General features: G+C 44.2%; 1 protein-coding gene across 9 annotated transcripts in view; it reads left to right on the top strand.

The window, feature by feature from the left end:
* Nucleotides 1-24,484, top strand: part of LARS2 (leucyl-tRNA synthetase 2, mitochondrial) — a 189,139-nt gene that overhangs the window by 81,311 nt on the left and 83,344 nt on the right. For all 9 annotated transcript variants that reach the window (XM_025458240.3, XM_025458241.3, XM_035702736.2 and 6 more), the window contains 2 exons: nt 7,823-7,912; nt 18,833-18,976. In XM_025458240.3, coding sequence (XP_025314025.1) covers nt 7,823-7,912; nt 18,833-18,976 — 234 coding nt within the window. The remainder of the gene's footprint in view (nt 1-7,822; nt 7,913-18,832; nt 18,977-24,484) is intronic.

The following is a 24,484-nucleotide window of genomic DNA, read 5'->3' as shown; positions in this document are numbered from 1 at the left end:
ACCCAGACCTCCCGGGAGTATGTGTGTGAGTCAGTCCAGGCACAGCAGGGCAAGCCAGGGGGTACTACTCAAGGTGGTGTTTTACTCCCTGATGTCCCTCTGAGTCGAGATACCTGGGTTCCAGTGTCCCTCCTGCCCCCCCACCCCCACCCAGAGCTGGGCAGCCTTGGGTGCTGCCCTCTCCCCTAGCCTCAGCCAGGTGTACAGGGTGCACAGTGCCTGCCACAACGGAGCTGCCACAGGGAGTGAGATGAGAGGAGGAGGGAAGAGCAGTGTGGGAGCATGGAGCTGTGCACAGACGTGTCCCGTCGCCTGCTAATTAAGACTCCCAGCCTGAAGCTGTGTTGTGCCACCTGCCTCCATTTTCTCTGCCCCCTTCCTGCCTAAGTCCCCTTTAGGGGCATCCAGGTGAGGATTTAAACATCTTCCTCCTCACCCTCTCCCCAAGAAGCCTCACGGGAGGACCCGGCCACCATTGTTGGTTTTCTGCAGCCTCCCCTCCAAGAAGCACTCTCCTCTGGGCAGAGACATGAGCTGTCAGAAAGTCTGGCATTTTTAAGCAGTCGACCACTGAGCATAGGTAGTTACCCGATCAGGTTGCTTTTTCTGTTGTTAGAAAGGTGGGTTTCAAGTGGTGATTTCTTGCTCTTTTTTTTTTTTTTTAAGATTTATTTATTTATTTATTTATTTATTCATTCATTCATTCATTCATGAGAGAGAGAGAGAGAGAGAGAGGCAGAGACACAGGCAGAGAGAAGCAGGCTCCATGCAGGGAGCCCAATGTGGGACTCGATCCGGGGTCTCCAGGATCACGGCCTGGGCTGAAGGCGGCGCTAAAGCGCTGAGCCACCCAGGCGTCCCCCCAAGTGGTGATTTCTTATTGTTTCCTGCCTGTGTATGTCTTGGGAAGACAGAGAGGGCAAGGACTCTGTGAGAAGGAAGTGAGTCTGTGCTGGACAAGACGGGAATCAGGCAGGCTGGTGGAGAGATCCCGCTCAGCACAGAGCGCTGGGGACCTTGGTAGAAATCGCACATCGACTCAATCGTGCTCTTGGCTCCTGCTGAAGCCCAGTTAAATGCTGTGAAGACATGGGCAGGACCAGATCCTGCCTTTCACGCAGTATATTTGGGAGGGAGATGTATTTGGGGGGAACCTCTTTGCAGTGATTCTTAACACTGGCTGCTCTTGACACTTCTGGGGGTGGGGTGAGACCCAGATGCCAGAAACCTCTATAGCTGTGCTCCAAGGTGCCACAAAGTTTGAGAGCCAGTGCTAAGTTTAGAGGACTTCCTGTGGGGGTGGCCGTTACTGTCCCATTCTGGCAGATTTTCTTCCTCTTCCTTCTTCTAGCACAGTGGGTGCATGGAGCTCTGGACTGGAACCTTGTACCAGCACCAGTCAGGAACATCTGGTGCAGCCTGGATTGATTTTTTTTCTTGTCTTCAGCTGCACACTATGAATCCTGAGGCCGGCTTCTCATGTCCTTTGAGCTATGCTGTGTTTTCAGAGCCCCTTCCCTCTAAGATTGGAGAACCTGACAAGGTCATTACCATACGTTCCCTTTGGATCCAATGCAATAAGGAACAGATGACAAAAATGCACAGTACAGAAGATCAGTTTTTAAAAAGGGACCTCTCTCCTCTGTTTCCAGGGTCCATTGATTTGAAGGCAGGAGGTTCACAGTGAGACCAGGGAGAGAGGGCGAATGTCTTGCCTCTGGAAACCAACGCATGGCAATTGCTCACCTTTCTTATGGTGTTGAGTTCCCAGGGTACTGGGCTACTGAACGGCTGACTTAATAAACATGTAGCCTCAGGTTTTTGTTTTATTGTATGTAATCCTAATAGCTAAGCTGAATATGGTGAGGCTGCCAGGCAAATTAGATTCATGATAGCTTTGAGTGATGTTAGCTCTTCTGTGGTCGAGGACCAGTCTCTGTTAGAGATGCCAGGGGAAGCAAGGAACAGTGGGCTAGCTAAAGCCTACCAAGGCAGAGGGACTTTGGGGAGGCGACTTATCTGGCTCTCCCTGCCTGGGTGTATGTGTGTATGTGTTGTGTGTGGAGGTCTCCAACTGGGTCATGTGTTTAGTCTTTCCCTCATAAGCACAATCTCTTTGTAGTAAGAAGGCCCATATTTGGGAAGGTATTAATGATGCTAAGTAACAGTGAGTTAGCTCTCCCTTTCACCTTGCTCCAGTGGCCTGCCTCTGAGTGTGTGACAAGGAAGCCAGCCTCACACTCTGACACACCATGGGCTAAGCTAAGGGAAGTAGCCCCGGCAGCCCCTCCTATGTGGCCAGCACATGCTCTATATACATTATCACATTTGCCCTGACAACATCCCACTCAGATGGTCTTCAGTACCCCAATTTTCTAGATGGGGACACTTGGCGAGGGCCACATAGCTAATGGTGATGTTAGGATTTGAACCCAAGTCAGTTGGCTCCAAAGTAGATTGTCTTTCTTGTAGATACGCTCTCTCCGAGTCTTCATGGAGTGAGGAGTGTGAGCCTGAGGAGGCCTCTGTGAAGTACACAGAAGGTAGCTAACTACCCTCATTCTTTCTTCACAGACCAAATACTGTCTCATATCAAGGACCATACAGTAGGCTCAGCCTTCTGGGCTTCATCAGGGCCGAATCAGGGTGCTACAGGAACCCCCTGGCAAAGCCAGCTTCATTATTAACTCATGCAGTCAGGGAGGTATGGCTGGTAGGCCTCAAAGGATGATGTTTTGAGCCTCACCTTCTGTTCTGAGGAGCTCACCTTCTGTGTTGGGCGCTATGTTTGGCTGTGAATGTGCAAAACATTTTTAATGCTAAAAACCTGGCATTATTGTAAGATGTAAAATTGCAGTGCAGAGGAACGATTCTAGGTAAGATCCCAGATTCATAAATTTCGCCTCTTGACAGCAAGATTGTGTTATCTGGAGTTCAGGGGGATATAAAAGGCAATACTTTTATATAAATCTATGTGGAGTATGGCTGAAATGCAGCTGCTTTTGGAGCTATAACTTTGAACTGCTTGGTTTTGTTTAAAAAAACAAGTCTACAGCAATATTTGGGTGGCTCAGTGCTTGAGCGTCTGCCTTTAGCTCAGGTCATGATCTGAGAGTCCTAGGATGGAGTCCTGCATCAGGCTTCCCACAGGAAGCTTGCTGCTCTCTGCCTATATCTCTGCCTCTTTCTGTGTCTCTCATGAATAAATAAATAAAATCTTAAAACACACACACACACAAGTCTACAGCAACTTGGGTGTTGGCTTATTTGGAAAGCGGGACAAAGGAAAGCAGGGGGATGAAAAAGGATCTGGAACATAGTGAACATTATTCACTTGACTTCTCTGGTGGTCTCATGGAGAGGTCTTACCAGGTTGGTGCCACCCCACAGCTTGTGGGCAGCTGTAAGCAACAGAACCATGGACACAGGGCTCCCCCTTGGGGTCACTGGCAGGGCTGGCCCTGGAGGGGGCTGGATTCCAACAGAAGATACTTAAACTCTTATTTGTTCAACCACTCTCTCATGAGAGAGGGATAAACTGATGTCATATCAAGAACAACCGTATGTCTCTCCTACTTCAAAATAGGAGAATTTATTACCCGAAGTTACTACGTGAGATTTGCCAAGTCAGATGACTTGGAGGCCTTTTACATGATTTAAAATTTATATAGTTAAATCGGTCACTCATTTCCCAGTAGCACTTTGCGTGCAGAGGAGAGTTCCAGAATCATAGCTGCCTACAGCTGCCAGACTTGACAGACCTCTCCCTCCGTTGATCTTGGAGTTGGTAGAAGGGCGAGGAGGTGGCGTCCCACAGCATTTCTGTGTAACCCTGCAAGACGCCCTCAGCAGAGATGCCATCACGCCAGCTGAAGAAGGAATTCTAAGTTAACTTCTTTGTGTTTCCACTTTTATGGCTTTTTATGGAATGCCCGCCAGAGAGTTGCTTTGTTCACTCTCCCTTTATCTGCCTGTGGTCACAGACTCAAAAAACTAAAAAGATCAAAACCCTTAGAGCAGGGTCTCTCCCCTTGGTATTACTGACATTTGGGGCTAGAGAATTTTTTGTTCTTGAGGTTGTCTTGTGCATTGTAGGGTAGTACCACTACTACAGTAGTGACAAAGATGCCCGCCAACATTACCAGGTTGGGATCCCTGGGTGGCTCAGTGGTTCGGTGCCTGCCTTCGGCCCAGGGCATGATCCTGGAGTCTTGGGATCAAGTCCCACATCAGGCTCCCTGCATGGAGACTGCTTCTCCCTCTGCCTATGTCTCTGCCTCTCTCTCTCATGAATAAATAAATAAAATCTTTAAAAAAAAAAAACAAAAAACATTACCAGGTGTCCCTGGGGAGAGGGTGATCTGTGTTAAGAACCCTCTTCTTAGGGAAAGGAAAGAAGAAGGGCTGTTAACATCTTTGTGAGTGCTGACCACCCCCCCCCCCCACTGTGCCCCCCAGGAGACCTTTGTCCACAGGGCTGGGTTTTGAGTAAATAGTTCCCCAGACATGGAATTTCTAGTCCGTTGACAAAAGTTAACAAAAGTTAAAGTTTAACTTTAACAAAAGTTAAAGTTAAAGTTAAAGCTTTTAAGCAGTTCAATTCCAGAAAGATGTCTTCGATATTTTGTACTGAGATGAGACATTAGAAGACTAGAAAGAGCTATTTTGGTTTTTTGAAGTTTCCCCAAATTAGCAAATCAAGAGAGGTTCCCGAGGGTTCTAGGACTTTTTTCAGGAAATGCATTTCTGAGCAGGGTCGATCTTCCAGACCATGTTTATGGCTCCTGGGGAGCCTGGTGAGTATGTGCTCTGGCATGTCTTACAGGTTAGGTGGAAGGTAGTGAGAGTGCTGGCTGGGCCTGGTGTCCAGCAGATGGGAGTAACTGGAGATCAGATCCCATCTCAGGGCATCCCCACCTCTTCTGGGCAGGTGGCTTTGGCACCAGGCATCACGACAACTTTGGGGGAGGCTGATGAACATGCAATTGAAAACTGTCAGGAGTGGATAAAGGTCCTTGGAGCAGGGCTCTTCAAGCTTTACCCTTCTAGCAGCTGACAGGACTTTCTCTTCAACCAATATGTGCAGAAACCTAATATAAATAAGATGAGTCAGAGCCAAGTTTGAGGCCAGGGTGCATGCAGGGGGCCCACAGGCCCCTTCCCCTCCCCTTTGCTCCCCTCCCCTCATCTCACCTTACTTCACCTCTCCTCTCCTCCCCTCCCCTCACCTCCCCTCACTACAGGGGAGAAGGCTCTTTGAGGAGAAGGCACTTTGCATTACCGTCTGCCTGAAGGTAGGCTAATGCTTGGTTGGATAACGATCTTTTTCTTTTCCTGACTGGATCTATCACCTTTTTTTTCTATTTTAGGTGAAAGTGGTTTTCAAAACCCTAAGCCAGGATGAAGATAATAATGCCAATCCATTCCTATTTAATTTTTCTCTCAATACAGAGGCAGATTCAAGGGCTGAGAATACACACACACATACACACACACACACACATTCATTTGAAGTATTTTGATATTCTCTTATGAATCATAAAACTTAAATCTATAGAAAAATAAAAGAGAACTCCCTTCTCCATATAACAGTTGTCAATGATTTGGGTCACATTTGCTTCACATGTTTCCTTAAACTTCTAACGCGTGAGAATTTTAAAGACACAATAACAAGGTCTGGGAATATTTTTACTCAGTTCCTTTGCCCCTCCCCCTCTCCCAATGCCCCCGTTCATCTTGTGGATTTGATGTGATTTGAATTTAATTTGTGAAACCTATGCGAGGGATACAGATTTGACTCAACATACAAGCATTCTTCTTTCCATTTAATTTTGGGGCGCCTCAACCTGAGCAAAACAAAACACACAGAGCATGGCTCCTGCCCTGGGTTTTTTTGTTTTGTTTTGTTTTTTTAATTTTTTTTTTTTTTTTTTTTTTTTCTGCCCTGGGTTTTGATAAAAATGGGAGCTCTTAAGTAGCTTCTCTGGAAAACTGGGGAAGATGAGTTCTGTGCCATGCCTGTGAGGGCTGGGGCTGAGCACGTAGCTGGTAGAGAAAAGATCATGAAACCTTAGAAGGTGAATTTGGAGGTTTGGGGGAACAAGCATGCCTATCGTGTGCTGGTCCCATGCTCGGGTTGGCCAAGTACTTTGTTCATGACACCCCTGCAGACCTAGCCTCCTGGGGCCTCGGGGCTGTGTTGAGCGTGTCCCAGCTTTGGCATTGCGTGAGGCCTGGCTTGCTGGGGGACAGCTCCAGTGGGAGCAAAGCTGTTAGACTGGTGGGTTATTCTCTACCTGCCTTGCAACAGGGGGTGTGGAACCAGTGATCAGAGTTGAATTCCTTGTTTTCTCAGAGTTCACTCTGCTGTTTTTTACAAAACAGCAGACAAAAGGACCCAAGAATCCTACAAAAGAAAAAGAGCCTACTGGGGGCACCAGTTTACCTGATATCTTGCCAAGTGCTGGTCACACTTGCCCTCCCATCCTTGGTTTTTCAACTCTCTTTTCATTCATTCATCTAAAGAAAGACTAAGTTGTTTGCACTTTTGATACAAGTATGCCTTGTATCTATAATTCATTCTAAATCGAACCATTTAGAATGGTCCCTGCTCTACATTCATTGCTTTTAGCTATTTTTTTGAAATTAAGGACCACTTGAAAAGAAACAATGTGACGGGGATCCCTGGGTGGCTCAGTAGTTGAGCGTCTGCCTTTGGTTCAGGTTGTGATCCCAGAGTCCTGGGATTGAGTCCCTCATCAGGGGAGTGAGGAGCTTGCTTCTCCAACTCTGCCTGTGTTTCTGCCTCTCTTTGTGTCTCTCATGAATAAATAAATAAAATCTTAAAAAAAAAAAAAAAAGAAACAATGTGACAGTATAGAGGTTGTATGCTTACTTGACTTATCAACTTAGAGATTGGTTCCTCAGTAACTTGTTTTTAAAGATTCTATAGTAAGGGGATCCCTGGGTGGCTCAGTGGTTTGGTGCCTGCCTTCGGCCAGGGTGTGATCCTGGAGTCCTGGGATCGAGTCCCACATCAGGCTCCCTGCATGGAGCCTGCTTCTCCCTCTGTCTCTCTCTCTCTCTCTCTCTCTCTCTTTCTCTGTGTCTCTCATGAGTAAATAAATACAATCTTAAAAAAAAAAAGATTCCATAGTAAATGGTGTTTTCGGGACAAAAAAACAAATTTTTGGAACCTTAGATTTAGGCTTAGAAATATAAGCCAGGTAATTTCTCACTAAGTTTAATTTTTAATAATGATTTTAATGGGTCCTCCTAATTACGCAGGAGCCTGATTCACCTAATGGGATAAATGGAATGTAAATAAGTCTAAAAGAGCTTCCAGGGCTTTGTTATATGTAGAAACACAAGATTTGTTTTCAAATGAGTATCCTACTGAAGCAGGCAATATTCCTCTTGAATTTTGTGATTGCTTTCAAAATTCAAACTACGTTCATGAATTAGTGTCACGATCCCCAAAATACCTGCTGACAAAAATATTAAAGCCCAATCTTATACAGTGTCGTTCACCTATTACTTGCATGGCCTGGGGAAGAAGTATGCAGAAGACTTTGAGTTTCTTATCATTAAACTGACCCTGGGACAAGTAGGGGTGGCATTTCAGTAATAACCTTTCTTCCCAGAATGAATTGCTTCTTCCCCCACTTTACGAATTGGCAGAAAAAAATATTGCTTGGTAAATATTTTTGCAGTGTGATTGCTTTTCAAAATTGAATCGCAGGGCCAATGCATACATTGGTGGTGGGGTGAGGAGAAATGTTTACAATGGCCTCTGAGTGTTTTTTTTCCCCCCCTTTGCCAGGAAATAACTACATGTTTACCAGATTACTACAAGTGGACTCAGTACCTCTTTATTAAACTCTATGAAGCGGGGCTGGCCTATCAGAAGGAGGTAAGTTAAAGTTAACTGCACTGTGAAATTTTTGTAAATCTTCTCAGTCTCATTAGAGCACATTATTATTAAGTAAGCTACAAAACCAGAAACCGTGGAATTGAATACCACCCCAAGTTCATGAAATCAGTCACAGCAGATGCAGAAAATAACTACCCTCTGGCTTAGTTTGGTGCCTCCGGGACAAGCCTGGGGTTTCTTTTACCCTTGAATTCCACCACCACGTGTCTGGTGCCTGGAATGACATCAAGGAGGGAGCATAGGAGGAAAGGAAGTTTCTCCAATCCCAGCTTAGCAACCTCTCTCAGCAGCATACAACCTGGGTAACTTAACTCCAGGAATTGTGGTTTCTTATCTGCTAACTGGGTGGTAGCATCTCCCTTGGGAAGGCTTGAGGTGCTACTTAAAGAACAGCTATCATAGGGACACCTAGCTGGCTCAGTCAGTCAAGCGTCCGCCTTCGGCTTGGGTCATGATCTCAGAGTCCTGGAATCAAGCCATACATCGGGCTGGGCTCTCTGCTCTGCTCTGCAAGGAGTCTGCTGCTTCCTTTCCCTCTCCCTCTGGGATCTCTCTTGCCCTCTCTCAAATAAATAAAATCTTTAAAACAAAATAAAGAACAGCTATCATAGTGCCTGCACATAGTGGTATCCTAAGAAGTGGAGGTACCTGTTCTGACAGGGGCTCAATCATGGTAGATAAGCCTTAGGTGGGGAGAGAGGAGGGAGAGAGCACCAGTGTGGCCTGGGGCTGCATTATCCACTGTAGTAGCCACTAGCAGTGTGTGGTTGTTGTTACTTAAATTTAAGGTAACTAAGATGAAATAATATGAGTAAGTCCAGTCCTCAGTCACACCAACCACCTCTATGGGCTGGGAAGCTAGTATTGGACAGCGCAGATATAGAATGTCTCCATCATAACAGAATAATGATGAGCACTCGTCTAGAAAACTCAGAAGTGACAAGTAGAAAATCCATTGAGCTTTTCTGTTTGAGACATTCTCTTTTGACCAGAGGGATTTAATGACATAGAATTACATTTGCTTTTCTGTGGTGGTATCACACAGCTTGGTCTTGCAGTGAACGGACTTACATAATCCTTATGTTTTAAGTTGAAAAATTTTTAGAATCAGCATGGAGACAAATTCAGAAGGCTCGATTTGAATTTCAGAATAAACCCCAAATGTCATTAAACCTTGACAACATAAAAATCGCAAGGCTGACCAAAATCAGGAGGTGAATTTGGAGAAGTAGAAGCAAGGGTGAGGCGACCCCTTTATCTTTCATAACAAGGAGGCGTAGATGAAGAACTAGAGGTGTAGATCTGGTTTATTTATTTATTTATTTTTATAGTTAGAAAGGTAGCTATTAAAGCTCAAGGTAACAAAGACCCCTAAAACTAGAAGAGGAATTGGGGGGAGGAAGGCTATATGACCATGCTGAATACCTCGAATTTCATGGCAGAGAGTCAGTAGAACTATCTAAAGGTGATATGCCAAAATCGAAGTGTAATTTTATTAAAGTTACAATGGCAAACACCAGAAGAATGAATGGACAGAAGCTGCTCAAAGTGGGGGAATATTTTAATAACCATTTCAGATTATTTATGAATGTTCTTTTTTGATAGTACACCAAAACTCAACAAGAGGTGGTTTCTTAAAAGTTAGTTGCAGTATTAAATCTGAGACATCAATGAACTTTTATACTCTGTTAGATTAAAAGTGCATCTGTCTTGCACTTTGAATGGATTTTTTTTCCCCCGTGCATCATCTTGTAAACATCATGCTTTGGTCACTTGGAAAATCCCAGTCTAGTGAGTTATGCAGATTTCCCAAATGTTGCCATATTTCATCTCAGAATACCATCAGAAGAGTTTTTAAGTGGTGGGAAGCTGTGAAGTTCATGGTGGGTGGATGCAAGTTTTCTAAAATTCTGATTTTTCACTTCAAAGTTCAAATTTTATCATTGGCAACGGAAACCATCAGTTGTTTTCCTTGGAGCAACAGGCTCACTTTGTTTATTTTTGAGGAAATGTTTGCCAGATTCATAAGTCTCAATAACCATAGTTTATCATCAATCATTCTTTCACATAAAAACATAGTTGCATAAAAAACTGACTAATCCTGCTCACAACTCAAACAGTCACATTTGTGTTTTTTCTCAAGACAACTGTCCCACTTTGCTGTGTGGCAGCACTTATGCGTACGTCCCATTTCATCACAGAAAATACTAAGAGGATGTGTGCTCAAGTGTTAAGATTTAAGAACGTGAATACATTGTGCTGCTTCGTCAAGCACGTTATTGGTGAAACTGACTTTTTCCCCCTTTCTAACTGTGAGTGCACAGTAGCAAATAATCCAATGACCACTCACAGAGTCTGGGGCACCACCTTGATTCATGCTGAGGACCAGTGGTCTCACCCTCCATCACTTTTGCACTATCACTGTAGCTGTGAACACAAGGGAAAAAGCGAACAGTGTCTTGTTATAACAAAGAGTTTTGACCTACAGACCCCTTGAAAGGGCCTCAGGGACCCCCAGAGGCCACTGTACAAAGTACACAACCCCTACCTTGTCTCTGCTCCTATCTTTAAATTAAGAATATTAAAATGCTGATTATTATTGACTTTATTTTTTTGGACAAAGCATTGAGTCCCCATTAACATTTGGGATCAATTGATTGCGAATTTTGTGGAACTGACTCATACTGATGTTCAACCACTGAAGATTCTCCTGGTCAATTTAATTCCTTAACTCAGTTTTTCCTTGGCTCAGAGTCCCCTCAGGTGGGAAATGATGAGAGACAAGAATACCTGTCCAAAGTTCCTGACCACAGCAGATCTCTTTGTATTGTTTAGTTTCCAGGAATTAAAAACCTGGCTCCCATACAAATACAAAATGAACATGTGTCAGAGATTTTATTCAACTCATTAATTAGTGAGGAAACTAGTTGTATGTTAAAACTGGTTCAAATCAAGGTTTCAAGGAATGGAGATTTATGGAGTCAAACGAATACTGCAATGAATCTGCTAATAGAATGCAAACCACTTAATGTCCTACAAGGCAGTAAACCTAACTTTGGGAGCTGTCCTTGCTATGATACAAATCATTTGTTGCCAGTGGATGGGAGCCATTTGTATTACTCTCAGACAGAAACCATTTGCATTGGGATAAGTTTTCTAAGTTAACCTCTCCCCTCACACCCAGGCAGGGTTGTAAAATAACTCAAACCATAGTAAATAGGAAGTCAAAGGTACCCACGTCTAGAAAATCAGATCATTCCTGGGAGATGTGGGCCCACTCAGCAATCCCAGCCTACATAGAAAAGACACCTACTAGTCCCTTTGGTCTATTTCTAAAATTTGGATAATTATTCTAAAAAGGATCATTCAGTATTCAGAAATAAAAGGGTAGGAAGAGAATCAGTAGAAAATTATCAGAGTCCCACTTCCACTCAACAGTTTCGGTGCTGATCTGGCAGCCTGACAGGCACATTTGCAGAAGAGCCTCCCTTGCTCCAGTAATTACGTCCCAAAGGGGTTTCCACACTGGCATCACCCATGGGTCCAGGCAGAGGGAAGGAGATTTCATGAGCTACATCGTGTTTCCAGGTGACAGGAAGGATGAACTCAATCAGATTAAGACATGAAAAAGCCATAGCAAAGCAGAGAGTGCACTGGAGGTAAACCACAGGGAAGAATAAACAGTTCTTTGAAGAGCAGTTGTGTGAGCAGTTGTGTGAGATTATCCAATGTTCCCTTGCCCCAGTTGTGTGGTTACTGTTTATTTTATATGCATGAGATATGAAATGATGGGGCACGTTGACGCGATAGTGTAAACATTTCTCACATGGAGCCCTTACGTGTGTTGTGTAATATACCTTCATAGGACACTTTATTTTTTGTAGCTCTTTATTATGTATTCGAGTTGAATTTTTGAGTATATTGAATATTTATTGTACTATTCCCACACAGAGGACACTTGCTTCTCTGTCTCTGCACTCAGGGTTTGTTCATGGTACCTCAGTTTTACAGCACATCAAACCCAAATAGGAAACTTAACCACATCACTGTTGGGTTGAATCCAAAGCCAATCATGTACAGCATCTTAGGAGCTAAGAAACTTGTTTTAAAGATGGAAGGGGTTCTCAGGGAGGGTCTCATTGCATGGACACAACCGTCCTGCTGGCTCTAGATGTCTCTCTTCTCCTCACCTCACCCCCTTCCTCCATGACACATGCCCCTGAGGAACACAGTCCAGTTTCCCCACTGATGGTTTCTCTCTTAGGAACAACTTATATTAGTTTCCTATTGTTGCTACTGTAACAAATACCATAAACAGGGTGGCTTAAAACAACACAAATTTATTATTTTATACTTCTAGAGGTCACAAGTCCATGAAATGGGTTTTGCTGGGATAAAATCAAGATGTTGGCAAGACCACCTTCCTTCTGGAGACTCTAGAGGAGAATCCGATTGCTTGCCTTTCCCATCTTCTAGAAGCCGCCTGCATTCCTTGACTAGTGACCCCACTTCCCTCCCCCCATCCCCAATCTTCAAAGACAAAGCATAGCATCTTGAAATCTCTCTGACCTGTGCTTCCACCAGCCCATCTCCTTCTCTGACTCTTCTGCCTCCCTTTTCTCTTAGAAGAGTCTTTGACATTTGGGCCCACCTGGGTAATCCAAGCTAATCTCTCCGTCTCGAGATCCTTCATTTGATCATATCATCCCAAAGACCCTTTTGCCCTGTAGGTAATATATTCATCAGTTTTGGGGATTAGGACATGGACATCTTTGGGGTGTGATTGTTCTGCCTGCCATAAGCCTCTTCTCCCTGATTCACTGAGGATTAACCAAGTCAACACTTGTAAAGAAACTGGAATGGTGCCTGGCACAGAATTGGTGCTCAATATATGCCTGCCAGAGCGTGCCTGCAGAGTTACCTAAAGTTGTAGTTAATTTAAATTGAAAAAATAGAATGGAAGAAAATCCTAAAGCTTTCTGGCTAATTCTAAGGCAGCCCATCCATGGCCAGGCATTAGGGAAGAATAATACAGCTTATTTTATGAATTTCATTTAGAAAGATAGTGTTTACATTGTTGCTAGTTGTTAACTGAAAGGTTTTTGGCGTATTAATTTATTTGAGCCCACCAAGTCATGATCTTAAGAAAAAAATCATAAATAGAATGCAAAAATCCACACTTGTTGTTTGAAGATCAGCATTAGCCTTAATCCAAAGTATTATTCCATGTAGGTCTCCTTTTATTGGATAGCTATTTCCAAATTGGCTTGAAAATGTAAAATGTATTGATGTCAATTGGTATTCCATTCAAAGGGCTTATTTCAAAATATAAACTTTTGAAATTAACATCAGAAAGTTAATTGACTCCAGAAAGGCTGCACATAACATAGTCTGTGAAGCATATTAAGCCAAAAATAACCTGCATATTTATGCCTTTCCTCTAACAGCATTGTCATAACTTTTTTTGAAATATGAGATAGCCTTAACCCTTTAATTCAGTTCTGGTATAAGCTGTCTAAATGAACTTACATTTGGGGGAAGTATTTTAGCAGAGCGTTGCTAAACATAGCTGGAGTGTTGAGGTCTTTTGTTCTTAACTAGCACCATCCATCAAAATGCTCATTTCCTGGGACACCTGGGTGGCTCAGCGATTGAGCGTCTGCCTTTGGCCCAGAGCATGATCCCAGGGTTCCGGGATCAAGTCCCACGTCAGGCTCCCTGTGAGGAGCCTGTTTGTCCCTCTGCCTGTGTCTGTCTTTCTTTCTGTCTCTGTCTCTCTTTCTCTCTCTCATGAATAAATAAATATGATCTTTAAAAAAAAAATGCTCATTTCCTTTGCCAAAAGAATCTTTTCTTGCTCTCGCAAAACTATTTTTAGCCAAAAATATGACTATAAAGACCTCCACTTGGCAGAACCTTCATTTCACCTCTGATTAAAAAAAAATAAATGAAAATGATGTAGTAGAGGTAGTTAGTAGGGAGGATGCTATGTTATGCTTGGGCATTCTGGGGAATTATGGAAGCCGCTGAATCTGTGAGTTTGTCTTTGGCCTCCTACATGATTTCAGAAGCAGCTGGTGACAGACCTAATGCACCCACCTGAGTGAGCTAGGTTTGCAGTGTGGCCTCGTGTTTGTTTGGGCAGCGTACAGAAGGAAACAGTGCACACAGGGGCAGCCTCTCCCACTCTGCCCTCTCGTGGCTTTGGAAGGTGGTGGCAGTAAATAACTGGTAGCCTTGGCAACCCTTCCCTCCGGACTCAGTCCAAACTGAAGCCCATTCTAGATGGAATAGAGGAAGATAAATTTTGAGGGTTCGATTTCTTAATAAGATCTATGTGATGTTCCTTAATTACACATGGTTTTGTCAGGAAAAAAAAACTAATGGACCTTGAGAAAATCAATACCCTAAAGCATCCTTCTGGAACCTGCAGCTGCCTAACAGCATACTCAGGAAAGGTTTTTGGTAGTAAAAAGCAGAGCCTGAGGAGAAAGAAGCAAGGGAAAAGATGGAGGGTAGCCAAAGGCCTGAGGGGTGATGCCTTGGCCAGGAGACAAAAGCATGCTAATGAAGGGTGTGATCTAGAAGGGACTGGTGATCTAGAAGGAACTGGCATCCGTGTAAAGGGTGAGGCCCAGGGAGGCAAGGGGAAGGAGGATCCAAGTGAAGGGGAAGGATAAGATAAGAAAGTAGGTTTGGAATAGGAGGCCCACTGGGGCAGTAGACACCACATGGCTGATGTGTCACAGAAAATTTATAAATGATAATATGAGATGAAAGCACCCCAAGAATCTCTCCTGGAGCCCATAGTCGCCCACCCCTCTGAGAACCTAGGGTCCAAGAAGGAGAGGGGAAAGAGGGTGGAAATGATGGGACACCTACCATCACTCTTGTGAACATGGCTGATTAAGATTTATGACTATGTCAGGGCTGCTTTTCTAAAAGACTTTCTGAAAGCTTCCCACAGATCACAAACAAAAATATATGAATCCTGGTATTTAACTCTTGATAGGCTGGGGAAATTCTCTTATTTGGAATGGCTCCTTCTGTGATGTTGCCAGGTAACTTAAAAGAGAGAAGCAGTGGGCAAAATCTCCTAGAATCCGGTATGTTTGTAGGTGCTTTAATGATATCATGGATTGATTGAATCATTTATTTATTTAAGGTTGATTTCAAAACACAGGTATAGGCTGTGTTTTATACATAAGAGTAGTTAACCATAAAGAAGCATCGAGGTGGCTTTAGTGGGTAATGGCAAACAAAGGTTGATCAGGAAAGAAAAGGAAAAGACCAGAAGCAGTGAAGTTGTCCAGAAACCACATTAAATATAGCAAGACTGTGCTTGAGTAAAAATCAGGGTGTCCATCAAAGTCCATGTTCAAGGTGTGAAAATCCAGAAATGTTGGATAAGACCCTGGTTTCAAGGGAAGCTATCTGATAGAAACTGTTTATAAGGATGGAGACCCAAGTAAAAGGATTTGGGAAGCAGGTCCTGGGAGCTTCACGAGACTATACATGCTGCACACCCAGGACCCCGATGGCCCTGCATTTGTCCCGCCTCCCTGGATTCACCACCTGTGGAGACGTTGCGCCTGACCCCTGCAGGTCCTGGGGAGAAACGCCAATGGGTTCTCAATTCAATGATGATTTGAGAGGCTGTTTCCTTTGATGGCTTTCCTCTTCCTCTAGGACTTTCATGGGAGGGGGACAAAATTGGTTTTGTGTTTTGCTTTTGTCTTTCATTCAACACCAGAGTTTTATTATAACATATAAACCTCTTAGGAGCACATCTCCCTCATTGTACTTTGTAACCTAGAGCCTGAGAGATGCCAGGCCACATGGGAAAATGTTGATAAGAAAATAAAGTCCTATTTGTTTCTGCAATCTTCCTGTTTGCTCCTCCCATATCCTTGGAAGTTTGCTGAGGGCAGGAGGCAGAGGTGTGGTATAAAGGAATTTTTTTTCTTTCTTCTTTGTTTTATATAATTTTAGTTGTGCATCTTTTTGGGGGGGAGGGGAGCTCTTGAAAGACCTGTGCATGTTCCTAAATAATACTTGGCCCTTTCTGTTTATCTTTTATTTTACTTTATTTTTTAAAAAGATTTTATTTATTTATTCATGAGAAACACAGAGAGAGAGGCAGAGATCTAGGCAGAGGGAGAAGCAGGCTGCCTGCGGGGAGCCCAATGTGGGACTCCATCTCAGGACCCCGAGATCACAACCTGAGCCACCCAGGCGTCCCTATTTTATTTTTTAAAGATTTATTTATCTGAGAGAGAGAGAATGTGAGTGAGGGGAAGGGACAGTGGGGGAGGGAGAGAGAAAATCCTCAAGGAGACTTCCCACTGAGTATAGAGCCCTGTACTGAGATCATGATCTGAGTTGAAACCAAGAGTCCACGATAGACCAACTGAGCCACCCAGGTGCCTCTTATCTTTTAAGTGGTACCTCTTCCTATAACGCCCTAATACAGGCAATGATAAATAGATAAGTAAATCATCCTGTTTATTAACCCAAAGTGTTCAGATCTAAGATACTTTTGTCCTGTATTTTGTCTCTCTATATTTATGGATCCAAGGTTTTCAGGGACCGTGAAATGAGAGAAGGAAAAAATCATTCAGTGCATACCTTTCCCCCTCTGCCTCTGTGCTTTCAAGCCTAAGTTTTTCAGTGGATGCACTATGTTTTAGTTGTAAAAGCACAACCCATGGATGGGTTAGTCTGTCCTCCACTCCTAATTTTTAGATATATCTCTAGATCAGTCATAGTCTCGGCAGGAGACCCAAAAGCAGTTATTGAAGAAAATGTGATAAAAGGACTGATTTTGTGCAGTTTAGGGAGACCCACAAGGAGTAGTTAAGCACCTGGTGCTGGCAACAGAGGGAAGCCTTTGCCACCCCAGGCTGAAGGGGCCGCTGTTGGAACTGGGAGAGCAAGAACAGAGAGGCCTGTGTGCCTGAGGATGTGTGGACTTTGGTGCCACCAGATACGGCCCAGTGGAGAAGATACTAGGGTTCTTCTCACTGGTTGAGCACAGCCATAGAACAAGGGCCCAGGTTAATGCGGGTGCAGAGATCAGCTTCCTAGGGTGCAGACCAGGGTGGAAAGAGGATTTGGAGGGGCTGATACTTCCCACTGAGTATGGAGCCCTATACTGAGATCATGACCTGAGTCAAAACCAAGAGTCAGTCTATAATCTCTTCTTAGAATTGCTTAGTAAAATTTTACTTATTTAAAAATATTATTTTTAATTAATTTATTTATTTGAGAGGGAGCACGTGCATGAGTTGGGGGAAGGGCAGAGGGGGAGAGAGAATCCTTAAGCAGACTCCCTGCTGAGTGCAGAGCCCAACACAGGACTCTATCCCGTGACCTGAAATCATGAGCTGACCCGAAATCAAGATTCTGCCTCTCGACAGACTAAGCCACCCAGGCGCCCCTTATTTTAAATATTTTTTAAAAACAACGAGTATCAAGTCAGGATATTTCAGAACCTGGACACATCTCCTTTGGATTTATTGTATTCATTTGTATTCATTGCCTTCTTTGCCCTAAGTCTTACCCTAATGTCATAAAAGGATGAACATTGACAGCTAAAGTACTTATTTTAAATGATGACAGAAACAAATTAGCGCTCTGGAGAGAAGCTTCAGTTAAGACTGCAGGTGCAGTCAGCCGGCCATGTCTTTGGGGACAGATCTCAGAATATTGCTGCCTGTTGGGGACAGATACTGATTTGGGAGAAGGCACGACAGGATTATTTGGGGTTCTGGGGATGTTCTGTATCTTGATAATGAGCATTGACAAAAATTTGTTAAGTTGTACACTTCAGATTGATCCACATTGTTCTCTGTATGTTCTATCTGAATTTAAGTGGTTTTTAGGGCACTGGTAAGCACCAATTCTTGATTTCGGCTCAGGTCATGATCTCAGGGTGGTGAGATTGAGCCCCACGTTGGGCTCCATGCTCAGCGGGAAGTCTGCTTAGGATTCTCTCTCTTCCCCCTCTCCCTCGGCCACCACACTTGCATAATGCACGCTCTCTCTCACTCTCACATAAATAAATAAAGCTTTAAAAAAAAAAAAAACGGAGTTTTTAAAAGTTGCAAAAAGTTTTTATAGTTTCAAGAGACCTAAGTTCTTGCCCTTTCTCTCACTTACTGACTCTGTGACCATAGACAAGTTATCAAATCACTCTATTCTTCAACTTCCTCCTCTGTAATATATTCTTACCTCCGCTGGCTGGCCAGTAAACTCACAAGTGTAGGTGGTATGCTATACGAGAGGCAAGTCTTTTATTAACACCACAAAGATCTCTGGCCCAATGAGTGGAATTCGAGAGTAAATCTTGCTGCAAGTAATGATAATAATATTCTTACCTTTAATTCTTACCCTTACCTAACCCTTACCCTTATTTTACCCTTAATGTGAAGACTTAGAAGAGCCAACCTTAGTTTGATCCTTAGCACAGCATCTAGCACATGATAATCACTCAACAAATGCTAGCTATGTAAATTTAACTAAATATATTTATTTCCCCTAAAATAACCTGGTTCTGCTAAGTTCCAGTACCGTTTTTTTCCTTTTATTCTATTTACTAAAATTCCCAATCCTGCAGCTCCATCCTTTCACACAAGAATATACCAAACTTGATTAGGTACCTGCTCACAGGCTTCCTCCCAAGCCCACTCTATGATGAAAGCACAGAGGTCGTTCATGTGTTTTTTTTTTTACACCACACTGGTGGTTTCCTTGCCATGCAGTACTCCCAAGGAGATGCCCTCAAGTCTCAGAGCAGAGAGACTGCACTTGCAGACCCTTCACATGTAAGGAACCTTGAGATGACCTCATTTAGTATAGTCACCAGATTGCATCATTTTGTTTTCTGAATTATAACAGGCCTTGGTTAACTGGGACCCAGTGGATCAAACAGTGCTTGCCAATGAGCAGGTGGATGAACATGGCTGTTCGTGGCGTTCTGGAGCAAAGGTGGAACAGAAGTACCTCCGACAATGGTTTATTAAGACGACTGCCTATGCAAAGGTGAGTATCTACCTAGTGCCTGCCCCCGGCCCCAGTAATACCGTCTGTGTTGGGAGGCAACACCAAGGTCTTCTGGGTCTTAGAGAGCCTTGCTATTGGGAATAATCTCCAGGAAGGGCTCTTGGAGCTGTGGGTGTGTAGACTGGAAGCATGTGAGCCTTAGGGTCACTCATTGAGAAGGCGATGGGTTTGGGTATTTTCAAGGTAAGTCAAGAATGGTACCTAGAGGTCATGGTTGGCCATTGTTTTGCTGACCTTTCAACACACTCAGTCATTGTGCTGCCATAAAGGCAAAAAAACATTCAACTTTGCAATTATATCAGCAATATAGTTAGAAAGGAAAAAAGTATCTTCATCTGTATAATACTAATAAAACCTCCAGAAAGAGTAGGACATTTCAGAAGGTCCAGAGAAGACCATCTAAAAGGAGTGAAGAGGGGTGCCTGGGTGGCTCAGTCAGCTGAGTGTCTGCCTTGGGCTCAGGTCATGATCCCAGGGTCCTGGGATCAAGTCCTAGATTGGGCTCCCTGCTCAGTGGGGAGTCTGCTTCTCCCTCTCCCTGCTTGTGCGTTCTCTGTCTCTCTTTCACTCTATCTCAAATAAATAAATCTTAAAATAAAATAAAGGGAGTGAAGAGATGGTCGATCTCCATGAAGGAAAGTCAGAGTGTAAATGAACTAAACCAGGAGCCAAAGCTCTGATTTTGACTCTTGTTGCATCCCTAATTAATACTGTAAACGGTGTGAGTCAAGAGGCTTCATTTTCTCATCAATAAAAGGAGACGGTGGGACCAAGTGGTTTTTAAGGTGCTTTCTGGCTCTTTCTGTGTTCAGAAAAGTCAGCCATTGAAAGAACAGGTTTTTTTTATGAAATCACTGATAGCCTGAGCAGAAGAACTCATTCTGGATATGCCAGAACCACTCTGTGCAAGATACACTTCAAGCTTACTGAGTTTCAGAATACGGAATTGAGAGATATTTCCCTGAAACTCCAGAGAGAAATGACTAGAGCAAATCAGGGATGCTTCCCATGGCAATCTGATAATCTCCAGATTTTTTAGCTTACGACTGGACATAAACAGGATCTGAAAAGGTAAAGACCTCTTGACAGGCTACTGATGGTGTGCCATTCTAATTCTTGCCCCATGGTAGTCACCATGAGAAGGACAGTTATACCCATCCATAGTAGCCTCTGGGGTGCTCTGTCAGAGAGAGGGTGGTGGGCTGAAATGGACTTTGGGTCAGATCCAATACTGTCTTCTTACATGCCAGGAAAGCACAAAGTTATAAATAACCTCTGATCAGTACAGAACTTTGCTGAATTAGAACTGCAGTACACCAACTCACAACACCAGTGCCATATGGATATATGACCTCCAGTTTTCTCACTCAAAAGACAGGTCTTAAATGAGGCAGTTTTCCCATTATAGGTTGTTCAGAATGTAGCAGAGACTAGCATATGGATTTGGCAAACTACCCATTAGAACTTGTTAACACAGTGCCTTGCTCCTTTGAAACACACGGTAATATCAAGAGACTGATTGAGAAAAACAAAGCTGAGGATATTGTTTCCATAACATCCCAGGCAGTGGGAGCCCCTATCTGCTGACAGCCTAGGTCCGCTGCATTACCAGGAGGGAAGCCAGGTCATCTCCAGATGACTCTGTGATAGGCATTGTGGGAAAGGCCATCTAATTAGGTCTTTTTTTTTTTTTTTTTTGACCTCTGCCTCCAGCTGGGAATGTTATAACCTAACTGAGGGACATTATTCTTTAAATTGTCAGCTGTGAATTTTCAGCTGTTCAGCAGAAATGGTTAGTTACCATGGTGATTCACCTGGTTCTTGCTGAACTCCTGTGCAGATTTATTGAAAAAGCTGTCTCTAGAGGTCAGCACTTGGTTTGCCCTGAAAATCAGGAGAAGAGGGAGTGGCATGGGAGTGGTAAGGGCGAGCAGAAATTAATGTACACTGTAAGTCCTTGGCTGGAGGCTACACATGCACCAAAGCAAGACTCCAGAAGCTCTAACAGAAAATGATCACTGTGAGACAGGGGAGATCAGATACCAGAAGACTGCATAGTGCTCAGAGATTTTGGAGTCATGGCCCAGCCAGAAGTCTGCAGTTGAGACTCCCAAAAGGCCATATATTAGAGGTATGGATGACATCCTAGGACCAAAGACAAAATCAGAATAGACTCAACTTAATAAAGAGTAAAAGTCAACCCAACAGTTTCGAAAGGAGCTTTCAAGACAAAAGTCAACACCTTTAAAGGGAGACAACATTATCCAGACTTTGTACATAGTTTTTATCTGCATGTTCCACATATAATTTAAAAAATACTAGACTTGGGAAAAATTGAGAAATCGTGGCCCATCAAGAGAAAAAAAAAGGGAGAAGGGGCAGCCCAGTAGAAATAAATTCTGAGATGACCCAGATGTTAGAATTAGGAGATAGAGCCAGAGACATCTGTTATATAAATAGTCTGGGACTTAAAGGAAAAGATGGTCATGATGAGTGAACAGATGGTGAATCTCAGAAGAGAACTGGAAACTATTAAAAAAAAAACTGGAAATCTAGAACAGAAAAGTACAATATCTGAAATAGAAAATCACTGTTTGGGCTTCAGAGGGATGAGTAAGGGTTAAATAAAGCCACAGACTGGAGGAGAGCTCCTTCATATGGGGAACGTCATGTGGTGGCCCTGAAGTAGAAACGTATGTAATAATTTTGAGAAACTGAAAGAATGACAGAACTGCAACAGGAAGCCAAGAGGAGAGCTTCAGCAGGGCTGGAAAATCTGGAGAGGGAGTTAGGAGCCAGATCAGCCAAAGCCCTTTAGGTCTTCAGGAATTTGGACTGTATCATGGGGGCCGTGGGAAACCACAGGTAATGGATTTGAAATTTCAAAGATCAAATGAGATAAGACATCTACCTTAAAACCTAGTATGATAGAAATAGTGTTGAATCAGGGAGGAGGTCCTGCTATAGAGAGAAGATGAGGTGTCAGATCAGTTAGTAATGCTCTCAGCTGCAAGTAACTAAAAACTTGAGTTAGTGGTAGCTTGAACAAACAGGAGTTGACTTTTCCCACATAAGAAGGCCCAAGTTGCTGGGACTGCACCGGGATTGGGCTTTCAGCTGGCATCTCGGTGGTTCTCTTAGCCCTTCCTTCCTGCTTATCACCTCATGGTTGTAAGATGGCTGCTGCAGCTTCAGACATCCTATTCAAGACAGAAAGAGACAGAAGGGGCAGTGTGAGTGACTTTCTTTTACCTGGAAAGCAAGAACTTGCCCACAAACCCCCAACAAAATTCCACTGATGTCCTGTTAGCTCCAGGTGTGTCATGTAGCTACTGCCTGGTTTCCTTTTTTCTTTTCTTTTCTTTCTTTCTTTCTTTTTTTTTTTTTTTTTTTTTTTTTTTTTTTTTGAGATTTTATTTATTCATGAGAGACACAGAGAGAGGCAGAGACACAGGCAGAGGGAAAAGCAGGCTCTCTGCGGGGAGCTCAATGTGGGACTTGATCTCAGGACCCCGGGATCATGCCCTGAGCCAAAAGCAGGTGCTCAACCACTGAGCCACCCAGGTGTCCCTACTCTCCAGTTTCAAAGGAGACTAGGAAAGCTGTCTTGGGCTCTTTTTTTTTTTTTTAAGCTTTAGTCAAGCTGTTTGAGGGAAGAGAAGGGCCAGTTAGTGCTGGGATGGCCCGTGAGCTGTGCCCACCACAGTCATCTTTAGAGCTTTGTGTCTGCATCTGGTTTTGCTGGGGAGTGTGGCTGTGCGGGGGCCCGCCTTTCACTCACTCACCTTCCAGATTAGCAAGACGAGGCCCAATGTGAAAATTAGAGGGAACCCTGAAATGCAGAAATCCCTTTTTAAGGCTCTTCTGTGATGTTACTGGATTTTTCTCCCCTTACCTCCCTACCCAGTCTTGCTAGGACTCTTTGCTTTGTGAAATGTTAAGAAAACTTGCAGTAGGAGTATCAAAAGCACATGAATTAGTCTTGGCAGAGGTGTGTGGGAGGTATCCTGTGGGCAGCACCACGAGGTGAGAGCAAGAGGAGGAGCAGGGATTGCAGACCTCCCTACAGAAAGAAGAGATTCAGGGTCTGAGCGAACGCCTCAGCTCCTCCCAGCCGGGTGACAGTTGGAAGGTGAGACAAAGACCTGGCTTCCCATTTGAACTTTTCTAACAGATCTGCAGTTTTGATTTCTGTGGCTGCCTCCTGTGGCCCCCAGATGCTGCCTCCCGGAGGCCCTCATCTCCTGGGGCACTGTACATAGGTTCCCCTTTGGCGGTAAGATGGGCATCATCATGCCGTTATGGTGCTTAGTCAGCCACCACCCTAGATTGGTGGGTATACCGTCCAAGTGTTCAGGAATTACCTGGTAGCTGCTAGAATATCAAAGTCTATCTTCTCTTCCCATTTCCTTCCTGTTTGCCCATGATCTGATCAGATCTGATCAGTGCTCGGGCTTCATACAGACACCATCTTACGTAACCCTCATGTTATTCCCCCTGAAGGCTGGGGTGCCTGTTATCCCCATTTTAGTGAAAAGGAAACCAAGGCTCCCACTGCTAATAAGTAATAGCACTGGGGTTCAAGTCCAGGTGCTGGAGCTCGTGGCTGGCAGTCTGTATCACATCTCAGGGAGTGAATTCATTCATTCTTTCCCCAGATGTTACCCAGCGCCCGGCCAGACCTGGGCTAGGTGCCCACAGGGAGCATGGAGGCTAGTGCAGGAGACGGGCTCAGGTTGAGGGGGCACAGCACAATAGGATCCCTGTGACAACACAGGTGAGCACCAGGGAGGGGGTGAGGCGGATCTCCAGGAAGTGATGAAGGATGGGAAGTGCAGAATGTCTCTCAGGGAACATTTTATTGCCTTCCAGACATGCAGGAAACTTCATGTCTCACAGGTATTTGCAAGTAGAATTTCTGCTGGCAAGAACAGCCAGGCAACAATGCGCCCTCATGAAATCGGGGAGCCCTCAAGAAATCAGGGAAAATGAGAGGGAGTAGCCTCCATGCCCCTGCCCCCTTGCACCTCTGCCCCGATTTCATGCCGGGGCCTGCTTCTTCACAGGTGGGTGGAGGCCCAGATGAGAGATGGGCTGAGGAGGCCAAGTTTCTGGGAACCGAGAGGGACAGGTGAGACATGTTTAATGAGCTGTCTGCTTCTCTGCAGGGCTGTTGGGATAAAAAGCAGTGAGGACACTGGCCAGGGCCACATTTAATGATGATGCTTGGGCTTATCTAATGTGAGGGTTGGCTTTTAAAAGCCCTGTGGCTTTAAAGCTATTATGGCATCATCCCTGCCATGCCTCTTGGTGCTCACCAGGCCTGGAAGGGTGGCCTTATGCCTCTCTGCTTGTAAAAACAAAATATGTTCTCCGCTCCTGAGTGGTAAGAGTAGCTGAACCCTTGCAGGCTCCAGACCCCTGAACTCTGAGAGCAGCGCTCAGGGGCACCCTCTGAGTGCGAGCTTCCTTCTAGAATTCTCCCCC

This window comes from Canis lupus, chromosome 20 (assembly GCF_003254725.2).
Source record: "Canis lupus dingo isolate Sandy chromosome 20, ASM325472v2, whole genome shotgun sequence".
Classification (NCBI taxonomy): domain Eukaryota; kingdom Metazoa; phylum Chordata; class Mammalia; order Carnivora; family Canidae; genus Canis; species Canis lupus.
This window is presented reverse-complemented; position numbering and strand designations above follow the sequence as displayed.